Source organism: Monodelphis domestica, chromosome 5, assembly GCF_027887165.1.
Source record: "Monodelphis domestica isolate mMonDom1 chromosome 5, mMonDom1.pri, whole genome shotgun sequence".
NCBI lineage: Eukaryota > Metazoa > Chordata > Mammalia > Didelphimorphia > Didelphidae > Monodelphis > Monodelphis domestica.
The window spans coordinates 269,424,278-269,443,620 of record NC_077231.1 but is presented as its reverse complement, the minus strand read 5'-3'; the positions used below and the strand labels follow the sequence as shown (position 1 = coordinate 269,443,620).

General features: G+C 36.6%; 1 protein-coding gene across 1 annotated transcript in view; it reads right to left on the bottom strand.

The window, feature by feature from the left end:
• Window positions 1–19,343, bottom strand: part of CUBN (cubilin) — a 299,720-nt gene that overhangs the window by 192,078 nt on the left and 88,299 nt on the right. The window contains exons 25-27 of the mRNA XM_001377343.4: window positions 17,706–17,887; window positions 15,058–15,214; window positions 11,113–11,300 (exon numbers count right to left, since the gene is read on the bottom strand). Coding sequence (XP_001377380.2) covers window positions 11,113–11,300; window positions 15,058–15,214; window positions 17,706–17,887 — 527 coding nt within the window. The remainder of the gene's footprint in view (window positions 1–11,112; window positions 11,301–15,057; window positions 15,215–17,705; window positions 17,888–19,343) is intronic.

Genomic DNA, 19,343 nt, shown 5'->3' with positions numbered 1-19,343 from the left:
TAATATGATTCTACAAAATTGGTTAAAGAACAAATCATAGAAACAATTAATAATTTCATTGAAGAAAATGACAATGATGAAACATTCTTTCAAAATCTATGGGATGCAGCCAAAGCAGTACTCAGGGGGAAATTTATATCCTTGAGTTCATATATTAACAAATTAAGAAGGGCAGAGGTCAATGAATTGGACATGCAAATAAAAAAAATTAGAAAGTGAATAAATTAAAAGCCCCCAGATGAAAACTAACTTAAAGATCCTAAAAATTAAGGGAGAAATTAACAAAATTAAAAGTGAAAGAGCTATTGAATTAATAAATAAGACTAGAAGCTGGTACTATGAAAAAACAAATAAAATAGACAAAGTACAGGTCAATCCATTTTTAAAAAGGAAAGAAGAAAACCAAATTGACAGTATCATAGATGAAGAGAGAGACCTCACCTCTAATGAAAAGGAAATTAAGGCAATCATTAAAAACTATTTTACCCAATTATATGACAATAAATATGGCAATCTAGGTGATATGGATGAATATTTACAAAAATATAAATTGCCTAGATTAACAGAAGAAGAAATAGAATTCTTAAATAATCCCATATCAGAAAAATAAATTGAAGAAGCCATCAAAGAACTACCTGAGAAAAAATCCTCAGGGCCTGATGAATTCACAAGTGAATTCTATCAAACATTCACAGAACAACTAATCCCAATACTATATAAACTATTTAACATGATAAGCAAAGAGGGAGTTCTACCAAATTCCTTTTATGACACAAATATGGTATTGATTCCAAAGCCAGGCAGGTAAAAAACAGAGAAAGAAAACTACAGACAAATTTCCTTAATGAATATAGATGCAAAAATCTTAAATAGACTACTAGAAAAAAGACTCCAGCAAGTGATCACAAGGTTATTCATTATGATCAAGTTGGATTTATACCAGGAATGCAAGGATGGTTCAATATTAGAAAAACCATCCACATAATTGACCACATCAACAAGCAAACCATCAAAAATCACAAGATTATCTCAATGGATGCAGAAAAAGCCTTTGACAAAATATAACACTCATTCCTATTGAAAACACGAGAAAGCATAGAAATAGAAGGGCCTTTCCTAAAAATAATAAATAGTATTTATCTAAAGCCATCAGCAAACATCATTTGCAATGGGGATAAACTAGATGCATTTCCAATAAGATCAGGAGTGAAACAAGGATGCCCATTATCACCTCTATTATTTAAGATTGTACTAGAAACACTAGCTGTAGCAATTAGAGAAGAAAAAGAAATTGAAGATATTAAAATTGGCAATGAGGAGACCAAGCTATCACTCTTTGTGAATGATATGATGATCTACTTAAAGAATCCTAGAAAATCAACTAAAGAGCTAGTGGAAATAATCAACAACTTTAGCAAAGTTGCAGGATACAAAATAAGCCCGTATAAGTCATCAGCATTTCTATATATCTCCAACACATCTCAGCAGCAAGAATTAGAAAGAGAAATTCCCTTTAAAATCACCCTAGACAATATAAAATACTTGGGAATCTATCTGCTGAGACAAACACAGGAACTATATGAAAACAACTACAAAACACTTTCCACACAATTAAAACTAGATCAAAACAATTGGAAAAATATTAACTGCTGATGGGTAGAACAAACTAACATAGTAAAGATGACCATCCTACCCAAACTTATTTACTTATGTAGTGCTATATCCATTGAACTAACAAAAAACATTTTTACTGAATTAGAAAAAAAACATAACAAAGTTCATTTGGAAGAACATAAGATCAAGGATATCCAGGGAAATCATGAAAAAATACGAAGGAAGGTGGTCTTGCAGTTCCATATTTCAAACTATACTATAAAGCAGTGGTCATCAAAACAATATGGTACTGGCTAAGAGATTAAAAGGAGGATCAGTGGAATAGACGTGGGGTAAGTGGCCTCCGCAAGACAGTCTATGATAAACCCAAAGATTCCAGCTTTTGGGACCAAAATCTACTATTTGATAAAAACTGCTGAGAAAATTAGAAAACAGGCTGGGAGATATTGGGGTTGGATCAACATCTCATACCCTACACCAAGATAGACTCAGAATGCGTGAATGACCTGAATATAAAGAAGGAAACTATAAGTAAATTGGGTGAACACGAATAGTATAAATGTCAGATCTTTGGGAAAGGAAAGACTTTAAGACCAAGCAAGAGTTAAAAAAATTACAAAATGTAAAATAAATAATTTTGATTACATTAAATTAAAAAGGGTTTGTGCAAACAAAACCAATGCAACCAAAATTAGAAGGGAAGCAACAAAGTAGGAAACAATCTTCATAACAAAAACCTCTGACAAAGGTCTAATTACTCACATTTATAAAGAGCTAAATCAATTGTACAAAAAATAAGCCATTTTCCAATTGATAAATGGACAAGGGAGATGAATAGGCAATTTTCAGATAATGAAATCAAAACTATTAATAAGCACATGAAAAAGTGTTCTAAATCTCTTATAATCAGAGAGATGTAAATCAAAACAACTCTGAGGTATCACCTCACACCTAGCAGATTCGTTAACATGACAGCAATGGAAAGTAATGAATGCTGGAGGGGATGTGGCAAAATTGGGACATTAATGCATTGCTGGTAGAGTTGTGAATTGATCCAACTATTCTGGAGGGCAATTTGGAACTATGCCCAAAGGGTGATAAAAGACTGTCTGCCCTTTGATCCAGCCAAAGCATTGCTGGGTTTATGCCCCAAAGAGATAATAAGGAAAAAGACTTGTACAAGAATATTCATAGCTGTGTTCTTTGTGGTTTCAAAAAAGTTGAAAAATGAGGGGATGCCCTTCAATTGGGGAATGGCTGAACAAATTGTGGTATATGTTGGTGATGGAATACTATTGTGCTCAAAGGAATAATAAAGTGGAGGAATTCCATGTGAACTGGAACAACCTCCAGGAAGTGATGCAGAGTGAGAGGAGCAGAACCAGGAGAACATTGTACACAGAGACTGATACACTGTGGTACAATCGAATGTAATAGACTTCTCCATTAGTGGCAATACAGTGATCCTGACCAACCCGAAGGGATCTACGAGAAAGAACACTATCCACATTCAGAGGAAAAACTGTGGAAGTAGAAACACAGAAGAAAAATAACTGCTTGATTACATGGGTTGAGGGGGATATGATTGGGGATGTAGACTCTAAATGAACATCCTAATGCAAACACCAACAACATGGAAATAGGTTCTGATCACGGACACATGTAAAACACAGTGGATTTGCACATCAACTACCGGAAGGGGTGGGGGGAGGCGAGGGAAAGAATATGATTCTTGTAACCAAGGAATAATGTTTTATATTGACTAATTAAATAAAAATTTCAACAATACCAAAAAAAGAAGATGTGGGGCAGGGGTGGGGAGAAAATATCAGATCAGAGGTTGTCTGATGCAGCAGGACAACTTAAACCACAGAGTATACTAGATGAAACAGTTCACCTCCCATGGTTCACAGAAATCAATCCTAGCAGGTAAAACAATCAAAGAATCCCCCCAATTAAGTAGAAGACAGAATAGAATATCATCTTTTAAAATGTGCTGCTGTGACAACCAGGACCAATCCCCCAAAGTATTTTGGAGGGATACTTCTCCCCTGATCAACATGTTTTCTGCTCACGAAATCTAAATATCTTACATATCAAGGATAGAAATGGAGAGAAATGTTGTGGGATTTTTAAAAATAGTGTCTTCTAGGAAAAGGCATTGCATGCTTTGCCTGGGTGAGGTACTAGCAGGAGCTTGGGAGGGCTTTTCATGTCTAAGCTAATTAAATTCCATGATGGTGATGCCTCCTCCTCACCCTCCTCTTCCTCTTCCATGATCCTCAGATCCAAGCAACTTAGCTAACTGGGAAAGAAGAGAAAACATGAAGAGGATAGAGAGAAACACAGACAGCATAAATTAAAACCATCTCAAAACAGGGACCCATTAAAGATGGAAGTCACTGACAGGGATCATTAGAATGGGAGCTCCCTGAGAACAAGGCTTATTTTACTTTTCCACTTGTAAATCTGCTGCTTTGCATTTAGTAAGTGATTAATAAATGCTTTGTTTGTTCATTCATTTATTCATTTTGTTCAAACTCCTGACTTTATAAATGAGGAAACTAATCTCCATAGAAAGGAAATCACTTGTCTGAAGTCACCTATCCAGTTAGTAACAGAACTGGGATAAGGAAGTCTATCTTCTGACTTCCTGTGTGTTTTACACCCCCAGGAGAAGTCTCTCTCCTGGCACTCACCACTTCAAGTATGTCTACATAACTGTTAGGGCTACTAGACTGTAACAATCATTTCAAGTCTGATTTGGAGTGCTTCAGCAAAAAATTTCCTTAGATTTGTTTAAATTGGAAGAGCTTTATATCTGTTTTTAAGCACAAGGACATTTTTTTTCATTTAACAATTGTAAAATCTGTTCTTCCAACAGCACCCAAGTGAGCTGGAGGGGTCCCCCTGGTCAACCAGAATAAAGCAAGCCCAAAGGGAAAACTTTCTAAGTTTATCTTTGCTACCCACAGACATCACCATCCATTAGTCTTGCAGCCCCTCAAAGAGGCACCAGTTTTCCCAAAGGCAAGGGAAAAGTCACATTAGTGTGTGCTGGCAGGGTGGGGCCAAAAAGCAGAAAACATGCAATACCAAACTAAAAATAAACAATTAGTCACTGACTCTGGGCCTCGCATGTCAGCAAGAAAACCAACCAAGACATCATTCCCAGTTGCTTAGTACCCTTCTGAATCTGAGGTTTGCTTCAAACACAGACCACATGATCAGTACTCAAGCTAACATCTCTCTGTACTTACTGAGTTTCATTCCTATTCAGATATTTTCATTTCTGTTTTCTACAGATAATTCATATTTAGAAGCACAAAGACTATTCCACTGATCCTCCTTTCTGTCTCTTAGCCAGTGCCATATGGTTTTGATGACCACTGCTTTAGAGTATAGTTTGAGGTCTGGTACTGCAAGGCCACCTTCCTTCACATTTTTTTTCAATATTTCCCTTGATATTCTTGATTTTTTGTTCTTCCAAATGAACTGGGGATATGATTGGGGTTACAAACTCTAAATGATCACCCTAGTGCAAATATCAATAATATGGAAATAGGTCTTGATCAATGACACATGTAAAACCCATGGAATTGTGCATTGGTTAAGGGGGAGAAGAGGAAAAGAACACGATTTTTGTAATCCTGGAAAAATACTCCAAATTAATCAATTAAATAAAATATTTAAGAAAAAGAAGCACAAAAAGAGGTTCATATTCATTTACAAAGAAAAACTTCAGTTTGGGGGATCTGTAGAGAGAGTACTAAGTATACTATCAGTGGATTTCTGCCATGCAAATGTTACTTGGCGATTTTCCTGTTCAGCCTCAGAATTTTTTCATACTTCAGGAGAAGAGATGATCAGCTGACCTCCTACAATATTTATGCTGTCTTTTATTACAACCCTTTTTTTTAGCATCACAGAAATATCTGAAGCATATTAGTCCATTAAAAGGCTATTATTCAAAATACAGTTAATTTGCAACAGCATGAATTAAAAATGTTTTAGTCTTCTTTCCCACCTCTTTTTCTTTTCTTTTCTTTTTTTTTTTTGGTTTTCCCTTAGCTTTTCTTATTAATGGAGAATTAATCTCAAAGTAATTCCTATTTATCTTGCTGATCCTTATCATGGTAATTCTTATTAGAGCAATTCTCCATTAATAAATTATTTTGGTATTGGGTTATAAGGACATCCTAAAAATAAATGTTCAGGCAATTATACCTGGGATAGAAATGACTAGATCATTTGCGCAGGGTGAATTGCTCAGGAAGGTTGGTTTTCCCTGAAAAATCCTAATTAATGGAGATTTCCTTCCACCATGAAGACCCTTTCCTACATCTAGTATGGTTTAAGGGTAAAATATTAGCTTGTATTTTTTTAATCTGATGTTTTAGGAATTAAATTACTCATAAGATTGATGAAAGCATGAGATTATAGCTCACAGAACTATATACTCATGCATATTGTACATCTGAATTAGCATTGTCTTAGAATTATATTCATGATAGATAGTCACATAAAGGAGAAGCACAGAAGCAATTCTTTTAGTGCACATTCAGAATACGGAGTACTGCCACATGCTCACTGTTGGGGGACAGAATATAAACATAAAGTGAAGTAGGCAGTAGCACCTCTAATATTTCTTTGAATGGAAAAGTCCAGAGCTCCTCTGCCTGGGCCACACTGTTTCATGTACACATAAAACTACCCATCCTACGATCATATAGGGCATAACAAAGGAGCCTCATTTTCAGCCCTGCTAGTGAATATGGAAACCAGAGGTTTTGTGGCTTAGAGGAGGTGCCTGGCTTCTCCAAGGTGGCATCAACTTATATTCTACTGAGAATGAGGAAGAGTAAGCAGAAAGGAAGTGAAAGATGGAAACTCTTGGCCTCTTCCTACTTGGTCTCATGTGGGAGGCAAAGAGGGCAAGGTCAGCTTGTTGACTAAATACCAGCAAGTTTGGGAGCTGAAGGATTCCTCCCTGCTGGTGGAGAGAAAGGATATGATTCTATGGCTCTGGAATCTTGCTGTACTTGAAGCTCTTTCCCACTTCCTTGAAAGGAGATGAAATGAAAGGATTGAAAGCTTCAACCCTAAAAATCCTCAGAACAGAATCATTCCATGTGTGAACCACAATGCCCTTCTGGTCAGTGGCAGGGACTCTGAATGGGACTGCTATCATTTTTGTTCAGGGAAATGAATAGAATAGCATAGAAAAGGATCCAAAATGGTTGGGAAGGGAAGAGTGGCATTGGTAATTCAAGATGGAGCAAACACAGACTTTTGTGAATAATGGTCTTTTTTGCTGAGCTAAAGGGTCTTCAAAACAGTTGATTATGATTGAATCTAATTTTATCCTCCCTTCCGAGTGAAAATGAGCAGCGTGTGATGCTGGACCAGCAGAAGAAGGAAGAGGTTTACCTAGCAGACACCTTCAAGAAAAGAAAACTGGGTTAGAAGAGAACTTGCGTGAAGCCAACTAAGTTTCCACTGATGCTAAATCCTATTCCCTGTGCTGACAAATTCAGCATTGACAGGTCTGCCGATTCAATTTTAGGCTTCCATTACGAATGCCTTCACAAATCCTGCCGAGTTCTTTATTTGCCTAGCACCTTTATTAAATTACTGTCCCTTTTGTATTAGTTAGCTTTGTATGTGCTTCATGTCTGGATAATGACTTACACATAGTAAGTGCTCAATCATTTTTCTCATTTAATGAATGAATGAAGTCATCCTTGGCTTAAACATCTAGAGTCATGAGAAACTGACTACTTTAGGAGACAATTTGTCCCAAATCTTTGAGTCACCAATAAGCCTCCTAGTTACTTCCATCCATTTCTACTAGTTTTTGGCCCCAGGCAGTTAAAGTCTACTTCTTTCTCTATCTGTCTCTACTTCTGTCTGTCTCTCTAAAGTACTTGGTCTGAGGTTCTCCTTCCCACTTATTTCATTTTGTGTTTTATTTTTTGGTGATGTACATGTCTCTCCCCTCATTATAGTGGAAGCTCCTTGAGAAAAGGATTTATGATACCATAAGCTAATTAGAGCATTGAAAATTCTACCTGATAGTGTGGATAAGGGAGACCAAATAAGAAATAGAAAGGATTATGGGAAATAAAATAGATCAGTATGATCATGTGAAATTAAAAAGGTTTTGCACAAACAAAACCAATATAGGTGAAATTAGAAGGAAAATGAGAAACTAGAGGAAAATGTTACAGCAAGTTCCTCTAATAAAGGTCTCATTTCTCAAATATATAAAGAACCATGTCAAATTTATAAGACAATAAATCATTAGACAATTGATAAATAGTTCTCAGAAAAAAAATAAAAGTTGTCTTTTGTTATGTGAAAAAATATCCTAAATCATTCATGATTATATAAATGAAAATTAAAACAGCTCTGAGGTACTTCTACACCATACCTATCAGATTGGCTAAGATGGTAGAAAAGTAAAATGACAAATGCTGGAGGGAATATGGAAAAATAGGGACACAAATACCCTGCTGGTGGAGTTGTGAACTAGTTCAATTATTCTGGAGAACAATTTGGACCTATGCCCAAAGGACTATAAAACTATGCACACCCTTTGACTCAGCAAAATCACTACTAGATCTATATTCCAAATAGATTAAAGAAAAGGATCTATATATGCAAAAATAATTATAACAGTTTTCTTGTGTATATGATGGCAAAGAATGGGGCATGGAGGACATGTCCATCAATTGGGGAATGGCTGAACAAGTTGTGGTACATACTTGTGATGGAAAAATATTGTGCCATAAGAAATGGTAAGGGGATGGCTTCAGAAAAAAACTATGTGAATTGATGCAGAATGAAGTGAATAAAACCAGGAGATCATGGTCCACAGTAACAGTAATATTATAATGAAGATCTACTGTGAAAGATTTATCTACTCTGATTATTAATACAATAATCTAAGGCAATTACAAAGGATTCATGATGAAAAATGCTGTCTCCGTCCAGAGAAAGATACAGATGAACTGATGAATTCTGAGGACGAATTGAAGTATACTTTTAAAACATTATTTTCTTGCTTTCTTGCAGCATGTCTAATATGGAAATGTTTTGCATTATTGCACATGTATAATTTGTTATTGTTTGCTTTCCCAGGGGGTGAGGGAGGGGCTGGAGGAAAGGAAAAAATCTGGAACTCAATTTTAAAAAAATGTTAAAAATAAATAATTATTTTTTAAAAAGAGACTTTGTATAATATAATGTTGATATTCCTAGTATCTATCAGAATGCCTCATCTACAGTAGAAGGATAATGAATTTTTTATTGAGTTCTTTCAGAAGGTCCTTATATAGCATTTTGAAACCTGGCATCATTCTTGTAGCCACCCTCCTCTGTACATGCTTTAATCTATCAATGTCCTTCTCAAAAAGTGGTGCCCAGAACAAAACCCAATACTCCAGATGTCATAGGAAAAAATTTAGAGAATCTACCTGAATATACCTTTCCTTCCTTACCTATTATAAATTATTAGACACCTTAAACCCAGAAGGACTAAAAGTCAACTCATTATGTTTCTCCGTAAAAGTGCTCCTCTTCCAAACTTGTCAGTTCATAATCTTGTCCATATCCTGCATTCCTCATTCTCCAGTGCTTCATATAGCCAATCACTTGCCAAATCTTAGCTATTTGTACTTTCACAACATCTCTCAAATCCTACCTTTTCTCTCCATTTTCATCTATCCTTCATCATCTCTCAGTTAGATTATTTAAAAAGCCTCTTCACTGCATTCCTCATCACAAGTCTCTCCCCACTCCAGTCCATCCGCCACACTGTGGCCAGTGGACGCACAGATCTGACCAGGTAGACTCCAGTGGCTTCTGATTGCCTCCAGAATAAAATACAAAGCTCTCTGTAGCTCTTAAAACCCTTTAAAACCTGACCCCCACCTACCTTCTCTTCTTCCTTAGACATTAATCCTCCTCCCCACAATGCAATACAATGAACTGCCCTTCTGTCTGTGCCTCACACATCTCAGTTCAGCTCCCCTGCACTGGCTGTCCACCATAACTGGAAGGTTCTCCCTCTTTATGTCCACACCAAAGTCCCTCTCTAGCTCAGGAGTCATCTTCTGCACAAAGTCTTTCCTGATGCCCACAAATGTTAGTGTCTTCCCTCCCAAAGCGCCTGGTATTTAAATATTTTATGTATACATATATATTAATTTTTAATTTGATATTATGTTGCACATGTTTTTTATAAGTACTTATCTCTCCATTTATATCATATGAGGAACATTTAAAGGAAATGGAAATATTTAGTCTGGAGAAGAAAGGACTCAATGGCATGTGAGAGCTGTGTTCAAGCGCTTGAAAAGCTATGAAAATGGAAGAAGAAACTGGAAGAAGTCTTTCTTTATTTGACCCCAGAAGGCAGAAGCAGGGGCAATGAATGGAAGCAACGTTTGATTTCCTAATAACTAAAGCTCTCCAAATGTGGAAGCACAGTGTATTCTCCCTTACTGGAGATCTCCAAGCAAGGGCTGTTGAATTCCTTGTTGGGTATCTTACAGTGAGAATTCTTTTGGGTAGCCTAGATTGGATCAAGTAGCTACTGATGTCTCTCAGACTCTGAAACAATGAAGATTCATCAATTCTACCCATCAAAAAATGAATCCACAAACATTTGTTAAGCATCTACTCTGTGTCAGATACTTTTTGGGATTCTAAAAACTAATGGTCTCAACTTTCATATAGTTCACAGGAAGGAAGGAAGGAAGGAAGGAAGGAAGGAAGGAAGGAAGGAAGGAAGGAAGGAAGGAAGGAAGGAAGGAAGGAAAGAAGGAAGGAAGGAAGGAAGGAAGGAAGGAAGGAAGGAAGGAAGGAAGGAAGGAAGGAAGGAAGGAAGGAAGGAAGGAAGGAAGGAAGGAAGGAAGGAAGGGAACAAGCATTTACTAAATGCCTATTATGTAGCAGACATTGTGCTAAACATCTTGCAAATTATATTTGCAAAATATAATAATAATATATAATAAATAAATGTAATAAAATAATATATAATAATAAAAATATATAAATCATTTGAATAGCACAACAACCCTGGGAAGAAGGTGCTATTATTAATTCCATTTGACAGCTGAGGAAACTGAGGTAGATGGAGGTTAAATGATATTGCCCAGGATCATATAGCTAGTAAATGTCTGAGGCCAGGTTTAAACTCAGGTTTTCCTAATTCCAAGCACAGTGTTCTATTTACTGCAACACCTCTGATTCACAAGCTTTTGTTTTTAAACTGTTACCTTCCATCTTAGAATCAATACTGTGTATTGGTTCCAAGGCAGAAGAAGAGTAAGGGCTAGGCAATGGGGGTTAAATGACTTGCCCAGGGTCACACAACTAGGAAATATCTGGGAACAGCTTCGAACCCAGGACCTCCCATCTCTGGGTCAGGCACTATCCACTGAGTCTGATTCATATACTTGGAGAGTTAATGGCTTACCTAGAGTTACCTACCTCTAAATATTCCACAGAACAGTTTCTATGATCTTCCAGTTCAAATGCTGAAAAAGTATAGTTTATTGTGTTGCCAGCTGTTACTTGGATGGTCCAGTTGCAACGCTGATTTCCAAAATAGGGATTTGGATAATTTATGCTTTCTAGGATGCCATAAGAAAGATTGGCAATCACCACATCCTGGCAAGCTGGAAAAATAATGACGAGTAGCTAGCACCATGTGTTTCTTAATCACATACATTCATATATTCATACCTCATTTAATTACATCAAGATATGTATATGGCAGTTCTCTTTCCAAGGAAACATCTGTATTTTATAGCTTTTTAATAAATACTTGGCATGACATTTTTACAACATAAAGTTCCCCTGTCAGAATAAAACATGAAGAGTTGGCTTTAAATGAGCTCTGAATAGTTTTTAAAGTCCCTTTCAGAATTAAAGAAGCACATTGATTTATGCTTTAAATTCAACAGTATTGGGAGATAGTTAGAGGAACTTAACCCTCTTCTTTGATCTCTATGACTTACTGACTTGGAGAAGTGAATTCATTACCCCGAGTTTCAGCTTTCCCAATCTTGGAAATTCTCTAGCAAGTTTTCCAAGCCTAACCTTTTTGTGAGGGTGTCCTGGACCCTTTGGGAGATCATGAGGATCTCTTCACATAATAATGTTTTTAAATGCACAAATATTTAGGATTACAAAGGACACGATTTATGATGAAATCATTCACTTTTTTTTCAAGTTCACAGACTTGAGATTAAGCACCACCATTATGCAGAAATAGAAATGCTGAGCTCTAATCCAAACACTCCGACAACACAAGATGCTACACAAGTGGCGCTAAAAACTGAAGGTCATTATGTGACTTTGTCAAAGACTGTCACGTCAATGTGAAATTCTTAATAATGGAATGAATCATCTTTTTAGTGGTCAAACTGAAAACCAAAGGAAAGAAAGGGAAGAAAAGGCAACAAAGGGAGACAAGAAGACAAAAATATATATTCTAATATAGAATCTGAATTTTTAAAAATGAAGCCTCCAGCAAAACCATGGATGAGTCTGGGGCACAGAACATTCTGCAGGTTCTGTTGAGTTGCTTAGTTGTAACCAAGGCCATTGGTCCAAGGAGGCTTTCTCCATCTTCTCTTTATTGTCAAGTTTCAATAGAGTAAAGGTAACAAACGCACTACTGATCACAAAATGTTTTCACTGTTAAAAATGCATACACTCTCACTACAACCCTGTTTCTCTGATATTAATTTCCAGGCTTCCATCGATGGGCTTTTGGGGCTACAGGCAATTAGGACCATGCAAGCCAATAACAGAAATGACTGCAGCCTTTTTAAACTCATGATTCCAGAGCCATCCCTCAACCATTCCTGTTAAAATCTGTTTTGGAAGCCAAAGAATCTGCAATCTGTGATTTTATTGTTTTGTGTAAATGGACCATTTCTAGTTCGTTACTATTAAATAGGTGGTTTGCATATACCCAGCTGGTCAATGGGGAAACATGGAAGAAAGGGGCAAAAATGTCCTGAATTCCTGAACGAGGGCTTGTCTTCATTTCTTATTAGGAAAGCCTTTTTTCTCTAAAGACCTTCAAGTTCCGATAGCAAATTATACTAAATTTCTCTTGCTGGCATGCCCTGAATTTGCTGTCCAGAAACTATCACTTACATAAAAATGAATTATTACCACTGCTCTTCCCCTCTCTGTCCCTGGATGGATAATGATTTGGTGCATACACAGGATAAAAGACAAATCAGATGCCAGGGGAAAAAAATGGATTTTGAAAGAGCGACATGATGAGTGAATAGCCCCAGAGAAACAAGCAGATAATGAGTGGGGCAGTTCACCTTGAAGCTGGAGTTAAGCACAGGCTGGTGCAGAAACGGGGGGAAATTATCTGTTCATTTATAATCTTAAGTTTTGAGTAACAAATCAACATGCAACTAAAACCCAGGGTTCAAAGGGATCTCAGATTTAGCCCTGCCAAATGAATTCAATTTCTGCAGATTCCTATATTATTAAGAATAAATATCAATAAAACTTCTAAAATTCCAAGAAGTTTTTCTGAAAAACTTACACTCAGATTATGATTTTCAATGTGATTTAGGTCACTTTTAGACAAGTTTTTTTCTAACTGCTAAGCAAGCAAACCAGATTGCCAGCTAGCTTTATTAGTGCTAACATACAGAATATGACCTTGTAACGTGCTGTTATCAGCTGGAATTACAATAGCACAGGTCCATGATGACACCCATACAAGGAGGCTTTTTTTCTTGAAATAACAGAAGACTTTACCATATACAGCCTCTGTCTTTGACACTAGGCTATGTCATACCCACCCCCCAACATGGCTATAGTGAGAGAACAGGGCATAAATAAAGGAAACTCAAGATTTTCTTTACACTAGATAATTTTAGAATATTTTCAAAAACTTCAAAATACTCATTTCAGACTATTCTCTGAGCTTTGTGTAGTTAGAAAGAACACCAAAAGGAAAGTTTTTCGGTGTGGTAGGGAACTTAAATTTCTACATTTCTATAATTATATTTCTATATTTTATATTTCCATAATTAGGATAAATCCAGATGTAGATCCCTGTGACTTATTTTTTACTCCTTTCAACATGAAACATCTTCAGACTGATAGCCTTTGAGGTCTAGAAGGAACACATTAAAAGACAATGTGGTTTCTATGAAGGGCTGACCAATTCAGTCAAAATGAAGAAAAGAAGACAGGCAATCTTCATGGATGTCAATGAACTTGAGTTTCCATGCTTTTCTTATCTGCATTTTCCAGAGTTCCCAGAAACAGTGTGATCATGTCTTTCATAGTAGTGAGCTACAATAAAAACCAGAAATCTAGAAGGGGGATTTTCTTTCTTTTTTTTTTCATTGAGTTTTCAGTCATATGTATTTGGAGGTCCGGTGAATTTTCTTTAAACATTCAATTCAATTAAAATTTAAACATTCAATTCAATTAAAAATTCAATTCACTTTTCAAGATAGTCATGAAAATGTATGTGATACCCTGGATTAAAGTGTTTTTTTTTTTAATCAGAAATCCATTAAGTAAATCTGACTCCAGAGAATTAAAAATTCACATTAAAAACTAAAAAAAAATACTCCATTTAGGTAATGGCCTTTAGTGTTGTACCCTACAATCAAAGATATGATTATTATAATTGTGGTAATTCTGGGAGTACAGATAAAATGTTTCTAGGAGTTAAAAAACAATTAGTGGCTTGATAGAATGTATTTGTTTAAAATAAAACACAACAAAGGAAATACAGACCTCTTGAAAACAGGCTGTCCTGAAAGTCTTAAGAGTAGTTTTAAACTTTGTTCGCTTAAAACTGCATTAAGACTTTGGGGACATCTTTGAGTTTTTAATGAAACATAAAATCAGAGAACTTTAGTGTTAAGGCTATAGACCAAAAAAAAAAAAGAGAGAGAGAGAGAAAAGAAAACAGAAAAGATTTAAAATAAGTAGTAAAAGGATCAGCTTTAACTTGACATTGCCAGGGGAGGGAGGGTAAAACACAGTAGATTTATAAATAGAGGATCAGGGTTCAAATCATTGCTGTTCTCACTGTGTGATTTGGGGGGGAAATATACCCTCTCTGCAACCCAATTTTTTCATTTGTAAAATAGGGGGTTGGACTAGATGCCCTCAGAAGTAACTTCCAGTATCTACAATCCTATTATATCACCCATGTTTAAAAGGCTTCTCCAAAAACCCTGGCACAGAATGTTCTTTAATTTTATGAGATTAAACTTGTTGAATGAGCATTTTATTCTCAAATGAGGCCAATCTCATCTCATTCCATAAATAAGAGGATAAGCAGACTTTGGACATTGGTCTTAATGGGTTATTTCTATCTCAGTTCAGCACAGGCATCCACTCCATGGCTAGCACCAAACCCCTGGTACTTACTCTGCTGATATTTGGCTAAGAAACCACCACCCTGCTGCTGCTCATCTGTTTGCAGTTTTAACAAGAGACTATCTCCACTGGAGCGGATCAATGGCGGTATCTCATTGCCACAAAGCTTGGCCAGGAGATTAGCATCAGCAGTCAGACCATCGTAGACCTAAAATAAAAATGGTTTAAATGGTGGCAGATTCTGAACACAAATTGATTCTGCACACAGATAGCCCCACTTCAATATTGGTACAATGTACAAATAAGACAGTGTCAAGGAAGGAAAAAAAACACCCTGAAGGAATGTTCAAGGTCCTAGGAAACCTGAGAAAGAAAAGGAGAACGGGAAAAAAAGACAGGAGGAAGCAAGGGGAAAGGAGGGAGGAGGGAGAGAAAAAGAGATATTCTGAAAAGTGGCATATTGAGAGTAGATGGATGTAGATGCCTAAAGCAAGAAGCTTGCAAATTTGAGGGCAAATGGAAGAACATAAATTAAAAGAAAAATCTAATAAAGCTGATTTAAGGATAGAACTAGATAATCATTAAGGGCTGAGGGAACCAAAATGTGAAAAGTTGTAGCATTAAAATACTCCCTAAAATGAAAGGAAGAAAAGGAGGAATAGAAAGGAAGTTAGGAACAAAAGAAAATTGGTTTTTATTATTAATTTGTTGAAGTTAGCATGCACATTTTTAAAATAACTAAAAGATACAGTTTTAACATGTGATCTTTTTTTTAAATTTTGTTGCTTTGTTTGCATGTCTGAATCTCTAGATGTTTCCACCTCTGCCCCTAGCTTCCTCTTACCCTGGAGATACCGGTGTCTTCTTCCCCTTGGTGAGTTCATACTGTGAACCACTGGTGAAGGAAGTTCCAGAGCCAGATGCAACTCACTTCTCTGTCAGCTCTGCTCCTGACTCTGGACAGCTGCACCTTGCCCTCATATAGGTATCAGCCTCCCCTTGAGTTCTCTTTCATGTGTTGTTCTCTTTCTTTAGAAATATAAGCATGGAAACAATAGGGCTTCCTTCCTTCCTTCCTTCCTACCTTCCTTCCTTCCTTCATTCCTTCCTTCCTTCCTTCCTTCATTCCTTCCTTCCTTCCCTCCTTCCATCCTTCCCTCTTTCTCTCTCTTTCCTTCCTTCTCCCTCCTTCCTTCCCTCCTCTTCTTCCTTCCCTCTTTCCTCCTTCCTTCTTTCTTTCCTTTCTTCCCTCTTTGTTTCTTTCCTCCTTCCTCCCTCCCTCCCTCCCTCCCTCCCTACCTTCCTTCCTTCCTTCCCTCCTTCCCTCTTTCACTCTCTCTCTCTTTCCTTCCTTCTCCCTTCATCCTTCTCCCCTCTTCTTCCTTCCCTCTTTCCTCCTTCCTTCTTTCTTTCCTTTCTTCCCTCTTTGTTTCTTTCCTCCTTCCTTCCTTCTTTGCTTCTTTCTTTCTTCTTTTCTTTCTTTTTCACTTGTTTGTATTCCCAGTGCTTAGCACAGTGCCTGAGACATAATAAATCCTTAGTAGGTGCTCTATCTATCAATCTATCAATCAATCATAGATCAAACTATCTTTTATTTAAAGATTAACTGGATGAGAGCAGAACAAATGTTTAAAAAATAAACATTAAAATCATCCAAATATATGGACCTATGATCTTTGGAATCTAGGTTTTTTATTATGAAATTTATAATGGTAATTGGTGACTTTACTAATAAAACACAAGCTTTGTTTAAGAAATGGCAATTTCACTTTTCATTTACTCAAATAGTTGTCTAGATTATTGGGATTAAGGGGCAACTAGATGCCTCAATGAATAGAGTCAGTCTGAAAGATGGGAGGTCCTGGATTGAAATCTGATCTCAGACATTTCCTAGCTGTGTGACCCTGAGGAAGTCACTTAAACTCAATTGCCTAGCCCTGGGACTAATACTGAGTATTGATTCCAAGATAGAAAGTAAGAGTTCAAAAAAACTCACAATAAAAAACCTGAAATTACTGGGATTTTTTCCTTAGTAAAAACATTTTGTAGTATTATCATTTTTTACCAAAATTCTTTTTTATGTATCTACTATCTTTGTAGATTATAATAAGGTCAGTAAAATTTACATACATTTTACATTAATGTAATGCTCATCAACTGAAATCCTACTCTGATGAATCCCCTGGCAGAAGAGGTGGTCCTGAGTTCTCGAAAGTTATACCACAGTGGGGGATGCACACGTGGTCTGGTCCTACTCTCTGAAAAGGCTTCAAGTATGGGCCTGGCAACAGACTGGACATCTTTCATCTGAGAAGCGCTAAGCCAAGTTCAGAGATGCTCATCAGGTGGGCCAGGAGGTGATGAATGATTTTTCAGCCCCAGCAACTCATGAAATCATTCACTAAGACAGAGAAAGATGGCTACCTACATCAGTAGAGGGAAAGGTCATGAAGTCATGGTTCTTTTAAAACACTGAAAAAGGACAGAGAGACACCCATTCATACTCATTCATTAGGAAGTTTCATTTTTTTTATAAATGTCCTAATTACATTTAATTATTTTTTTAAAAAATGAGAATATGTTGAGTCTTTGTAGAAAAAATGAGCACTTTTCTTAATCTCAAAGATCAAAGAAACAGATGCATTGTGCATCCAGAGTGAGTAGGAAGGATGAATAATGAAACTAAGTGCTATACATACAGCCAAAAAATCTAAACGGCAGTTTGAATCGTTTTCCAAGTGGAAGTCTTCAAACGTGACTTCAAACTGACTTCCTCTGCTGGATTTCAGCAACCAAAAGCATTCAGAACTGTGAAAGTATGGCATTGGATAGTTGGGAGACATGAAGACACCACTTGGAGCCGTGAGATTTCCACCACAGCCTATGGAGGAAAAATAGACAAAAGAATGTTTCATTTTCTTCTTAAGGAAAAAGGACATCCTTTCCTCAGGGTCAAAGCTTTATCCCACAACTCAAACAAGAGAGGCACCAAAAAAAAGCCAATGATCATATGGATGGATGCCCCTGAAGAGGCTCCAAATTCAGTCTAGAATCCGACCCAAATCTGTCAGGAATGCCCTGCTTTTTCTAAGACAAAACTCCTGATCAAAAAGTCTAAAAAAGAAATGATACAATGATGTCCATTTCATGAAGTCTCTTTTAACTTGGGTATCATGCAATCATTTCTCAGGATGGTGAAAGGACTGAAGAACATGAAGCAGGAGAAAGCCTCCAAGAAAGGGGATCTCATTGGACTCATCCTATTTTTTTTTTTGAGAGTCATAATTGCTAGGATGATTTTTCTAACATTTTTAACCAGTTTTACCAAACTCCTCCCAACGTCTTCCTTAATAGAATGCGGTCATTGGACTCAAGTCACTTCCCTTTGTATCTGCCACTCTGCCAGGTTTCAACTCTGAGGAACAAGTTATCGCCTGGTTTCCCCATGCCCTCCACTCCATTTCCCCTCATTTTGTGTTGGTCTCCCCTTTCCCTTTAGATCATAGCTTTCTTGAGCAGAAGGACTGTCTATCTTTTTATTAATTGTATCTCCAGCACTTAGCACAGTGCCTGACACACAGTAGGTGCTTAATAAATGTTGATTGGATTAGAAGTTACATCTTATTCAAATCTGTCCCTAAATCGAACACACTGAAGTTTGGGGGGTTCCTGAATCTGTCACCCATGTAAGCAAGCCCTCCCAGCTTCATGTCACTGAAAATCTAACATTTTATTCTAATAATCATCCAATAAGCAAACCATTTGATCTAACCTTGATCAAAATTATTAATAAAAATGTTGAACAACCCACTGTAAAGGAAAGATACTTGAAGGGCTTTATGAAACACAACCCTTCACCTAAATATTAACCCAATAATTATGTTACTTTACAGCTTTACACCTCCTTTTACTCTCATCTGCCCTATATCTTCCCATCTTATCCAAAGGGAGAGGAGAAATGTGATCAACTTTCCCAAATTCTTTTGCTGAGAACTACCTAAGCTAACTATAGCATTCCTTTGATTTGCCTTTCAAAAGAGAAAATTAGATTAATTTGACAAGGTTTATTCTTAAGGAAGCCACAATTACTTCTTCCCTTTTGGAGTGCTCATGAACTATGTATAGTCTTCACCAATAATCTTCAAAACATAATATGAATAAAGACAGTAAATATTATTGCTGTTACCATGAACAATAAAAGTCAACAGAGGAAAAACAAAAGGACATTCTCTGTGATAATTTCAGGAGTATGGAGGCATTCTTCCTGTCCTTTCATTCTAGAATGGAGACTAATTTGTATTTGTGTGTTCATGGCACTTAGTACAGATACAAATACA